This window comes from Silene latifolia, chromosome X, assembly GCF_048544455.1.
Source record: "Silene latifolia isolate original U9 population chromosome X, ASM4854445v1, whole genome shotgun sequence".
Taxonomy (NCBI): Eukaryota; Viridiplantae; Streptophyta; class Magnoliopsida; order Caryophyllales; family Caryophyllaceae; genus Silene; species Silene latifolia.
Window position 1 is genome coordinate 275,679,992 of NC_133537.1, and position 5,165 is coordinate 275,685,156.

Below are 5,165 nucleotides of genomic sequence, written 5' to 3' on the forward strand. Positions count from 1 at the left end.
TGTCTTCCATCCCGCTAGCCTTCTGTTGACCTTTTCTTCGAGGTGAGCGAAGGTCTCTTTGGTCACGCGACCATTAATAGTTGGCATCCCCAAATAGGTGCCCAAATCATTTGTGACCTCAAAACCCAATATACTTCTGATTTCTTCAATAGCCGCATTATCCGTATTCTTGGAGAAAAAAATTTTTGACTTCGCCACACTAACCTTTTCTCCTGAGGCGCGACAAAAATTGTCGAGGACGTAATTGATAACGTGAGCCTGATCAGCTCTTGCTTCCGCAAATAGGACCATATCGTCTGCGAAAAAAAGATTCGAGATGCTAGGACCGTGCTTACATATGGGTATAGGAATCCAGTCCTTATTACGAACCCGAGTGTCTATCGCTTGCTGCAATTTTTCAAGACACATCACAAATAGATAGGATGATAGCGGGTCACCTTGTCTAACCCCACGGGAGGGTTTGAAAGTTTCAGTTGGTTCTCCGTTCCATAGAATTTGCATTGTTGTGGTAGTCACGCACTCCATGACCGTGTCGATCATAAGTAAAGGGAATCCCATATCAGTTAGGGTGCGTCTAATGAAGCTCCATTTGAGACGATCATAAGCCTTTTCTAAGTCTATTTTAATTGCCATATATCCCGTCTTTCCTGTCTTTTTTCTCATGGTGTGGATTGCTTCCTGAAAGACTACGATATTATCCGGTATTTGTCTTCCTGGTACAAAGCCACTTTGGTTTTCCGAAATGAGCCATGGGAGGACTTTTCGAATACGGTTGGCTATGGTCTTGCTTATAATTTTATACGCCACATTGCAAAGGCTGATCGGTCGGAATTGGGATATGTGCTCTGGTGCAGAAACTTTAGGGATCAATACAATATGTGTATCATTAAGAGCAGCGGGCAGTCCCTTGCCTTCTAGTGCTTTCATCGCCATTTCATAGACATCTCGTCTGACGATATCCCACTGTTTTTGATAGAAAAGAGCCTGAAATCCGTCGGGTCCGGGTGCTTTAAGCGATCCCATATGCATAATTACGTTGTCAATCTCGGTTCTGGAATATTACTTATTTAACCATGTCCAATGCTCATGGCTAAATTCTTGAAAAAGGTCGTATGGGATGTCTGCATCGAAGTCGTCTGGAGTATCGTCTGTGTATAGATTCTTATAATATTCCACCACTATTTTCTTGACATCATCACTGTTGTCAATCCATACTCCTTCATCGTTCTTTAGTATGTTGATGCGATTTTTCCACCGTCGAATTAACGTACTTACATGGAAATACGAAGTATTGCGATCGCCATCCCGAATAAATTCCACCCGTGACTTTTGGTACCAAAGAAGTTCTTCCCTTTCGAGAATGTCGTCTAGTTCTTTGCGTAGCTTTGCTTCGAGCTTAATCAAATGGCTCTGCCTTTGGGTCGAAAGGATGCGTTGACATCCTTCTATACGTGCTATTAGCTGCCTCTTTTGTCGGAAAATATTGCCGAACACATCTTCATTCCACCTCTGCAATTTATTAGAGAGTTCTGATAAATTTGTCACTAAATTCTCGCCTGCCATCCAATTTGATTCAATGAATGAAGAAAAATTCTCGTGTGTCATCCAAGCCGCTTGAAAACGAAATGGTCTTTGGATCACATTGAGAGGAGCGAAGCCATTCGGGGATATTAGTAGTGGGCAATGGTCACTTTGGAATGCAGGGAGATGTCTTACACTTGCATCCCCAAACATTGTACCCCATTCGCTATTACATAATGCTCTGTCAAGCCGAGCACTCTGTCTTGTTGCTTCTGAATTCCCGCGTGACCAAGTATGGGCAGGGCCTGAGAACTCGAGCTCGATAAGTTGACAACTTTCGATCCAATTATTAAAGAGCTCACATCTACGTGCCATGCTGTTATTGCCTCCATGTCTCTCAGTCAAGGACCGAGTCTCATTGTAGTCACCCGCTAACATCCATGGGTGATTATTGTTCCGCGCAAACCGTTCCAGTTCAGACCAAAGTTCTACTCGGTTTGAGGGATTTGGGCTGGCATAAACAGCCGAGAAGAACCAGGGTAATTCACCATTGCGCGAAACTTCAATAGTAATATACTGAGAGTGTTCTTTGACGGGCAGAACAGAAACAAACTCGGGTCTCCAATACAACCAAATACCACCACTGAACCCGTTGGCATCTACTCGTGTATGACCATTATACCCAAGAATTTTTTGTATTTTGAGGGCATGTTCGCCATTCATGTGAGTTTCAACAAGTGCAATAATAGCGGGTTTATACGTTCTAACCACTTCTTTGAGGGCATTAATTCTATTCTTATTTCCTGTCCCTTGAATATTCCAAACCATACAGGTTATGGGGGACAAATTGGGAGTTAAAGCTGGTATTCTATCCGACATATGATACGGTGCGTATAAGAGGTGAGTTAGATAAGCTCGACTTACAAGCGAGAGAATTTGATTAGTGTTCCATGGAATCGACATCTCCAGTTGAAGAGTCGATTGGTCCTGCTGGATTGCTTTGAATGTGAGGTCCAGTATCGGGCACTCCGGTACTGTCACCGCCATAAAGGGTGCGAGAGTCTCCTTCCAAACCGACTTCTTCAATATCTGTGTGGGTGGTATCACTTCGAATTGAGGAAGTTGAGGGAGGTAACGGGGTTGTGGTAATTTGAGGTCTAGGTATGGAATGTGGGGGTCCATTGTTTTTTGGAACAGAGGATGATGAGAGCGTAGTATCTTTGCTTACTTGAACAGAGGTTTCCGTTTCAATCGATTTTTTGTTTGACTGTGGTGGCTTGTATATGTTGGATATATCTTTTAAAATTGGGAAGGAATTAATGGAGTTAGTATTATTGGAAGGTGGATTATTTTTGATTTTAGGTGAATATTTGGTAGATCGAGAAGCGGTGCGGGATTGGGAAATAATTTTATTCGCTTGTTTATTAAAGGAATGGATTCTTTGATTGATTTTGGAAATATTTTCTAAGGAATTTTTGGAGGAAAATTGAATATTTTCCGTCTCTAGATTAGGAAGTTGCTCAATATTGGGAATATTTTCCTGATTGCTCAAGATCTGAAATCTTGAACCGGGATTTGCGTTGTTTTTGTCAAAATTGAAAATCGATTTGGCGGGAATAGGTTGGCCGGGGGTGGGGTTCTGCTTCCCTTGCCCACTGACTGATTTTTTCCTTTGAGGTTTGGTGACCATCATCCACTTGCCAAAGTTGTCTTGTTCTTCCGGTCGTAGACCTGCTTCCAATGAGTTTGCACTCCCCTGTACAACTTCGTCCTCCCCCTGTTTCTGTCCTTCTGAGTTCTGCTCAGATTCCACATTCATGGCGCCTGTCTTTGGACACTTTTCTGAGTCATGCCCTAACCTCCCACAATTGAAACATATCATTTTTAGTCCTTCATATTGAATGCAATAGATTTTACCATTCAACCGGAATTTGGATAACAGGGGCTTAGAGATATCGACTTCCACGCTCATCCGCGTAAATTGTCCTCGCTCTGCTAATGCAGTATTTTTGTCAATTCTAATAACCTTCCCAATTTTCGAACCAACTTTTTTGAGAAAGGATTCATTAAAATACTCTACTGGTAGGTTGGGGATACGAACCCACGCCGTTAAAAATTTGATGCTATCTTCAGACGGGACAAAGTTTGGAACCCATTGCCTAATTGTAAGATAGTGGTCGTCAATCATCCACGGTCCTTGGGTGACGACGAACTCGTAGTCTTCTTTTGATGTGAAGCGCGCAATATAGTATGAACCAGTCAGGTCCGTTAATGTTAGTTTACCTCGTATTGCCCACTTCGCTTGAAGTTTGCGAATAAGAGATAGATAGCCTATGTTTTTGTCAAACATTTTAATGATAAGCGATTTTCTCCATGGTCTGCGTAGGGATGATTTTTCCTCTTTAGTCAATGTGATGCGAGGGCAAATGGCATCATCCTCATCAAGTAAATCTTCTTCATCGTCCTCAGAGTCTAAGTCTATCTCGTCTAGAGAGAGATCATCAATCAGGAAGGTCTCTGATCCATGGCCACGAACTGTATCAGAATAAGAAAGGAATTTTCTGTTCTCCTGTATGTTCGCATTGGGCATTGGAGAAGACAATACGGTATGAATATTCTCTTGAGAGGGATTGGATGGAGGATTATGAATAAATTCAGTTAAATGCATGGTCTTGCGCTTTGAGTTTTTCGTATTTGATGGAGGTGGGTCATCCGGTGGGAGGCCATTTCCGATGTTCTCCATATTTTTTGGGAATTTTCTCTCACTAGGAATTTTCTCTCACAATATGCTTTTCAGGAGACGACGATGCCTGCCACGAACTCTTACTCTAATGTGATCCTACATAGTACATATCTTACTTATAAATACAAGTTATAGTTATACTAACGATTACAACTTAGGAGTATAATATTGCTAACACAAATTCTTATTTAAGATGGTATATTTGTCTTAAATTTAAGACGGGTTAAGTAATATGAATAAGACAAAAGTGGAATGTATAAGAAAAACCAATAGATTTGTCTTATCTACACAAGTGAGATGATACTTGACCTCTTTTAATGTTAAGCCGGATACATAACTAAGTTGGTAAATAGTACAAATAGTAAACCGTCTATGCACATTTAATGATTAACTAAGCGCATGATTAACAGGGGCGGCCCAGAGGCTGAGCAATTCGGCTCTCCGCACCGGGGCCCAATGACAATAAGACCATGCCCAAGCAAGGTCAATTGCTAGGTCACGACCTTGCTTGGTCACACTAATCACCATTTAATTAGAAAATTATGGTGATCTTTAGGGAGAAGAGGTCAATTTGTGACTTTTGGTGGAGCAAATTGACCCAACTCATGACCTATATGTGGAGATATGTGATTGGTTGACAATATTAATAATTAATAAAAAAAATATATGAAAAGGTGATATAATGTGGAGAGATGTAATTGGTTGGAAAGTGAAAAATGATTAGGTTGATGACCTAGGTCGTGACCTTCTAATTGGGAAGGTGAAAGTAGGTCAAGATAAATAAAGCGGGATTAAAAATAAAACTGGGTCGCGACCTAATTAGCGCGACCTCTGCTTAGGGATGGTCTAAGGACCCAATATTCTGAAGTCCACTTATTTCTTACTAGGAAATAGAATGCTA

The 5,165-nt window shown here is 41.3% G+C and overlaps 1 protein-coding gene across 1 annotated transcript; it reads right to left on the bottom strand.

Annotated features, from left to right (window-relative positions):
* Positions 1 to 1,059: 1,059 nt before the first annotated feature.
* Positions 1,060 to 2,400, bottom strand: LOC141620145 (uncharacterized). Its single transcript, XM_074437090.1, has one exon. The coding sequence runs from the start codon at positions 2,398 to 2,400 to the stop codon at positions 1,060 to 1,062; it is 1,341 nt and encodes a 446-aa protein (XP_074293191.1).
* Positions 2,401 to 5,165: the final 2,765 nt, after the last annotated feature.

Excerpts from the sequence above, each read along its gene's own strand:
- LOC141620145 (XM_074437090.1), bottom strand. The coding sequence starts at position 2,400 with ATGTCGGATAGAATACCAGCTTTAACTCCCAATTTGTCCCCCATAACC.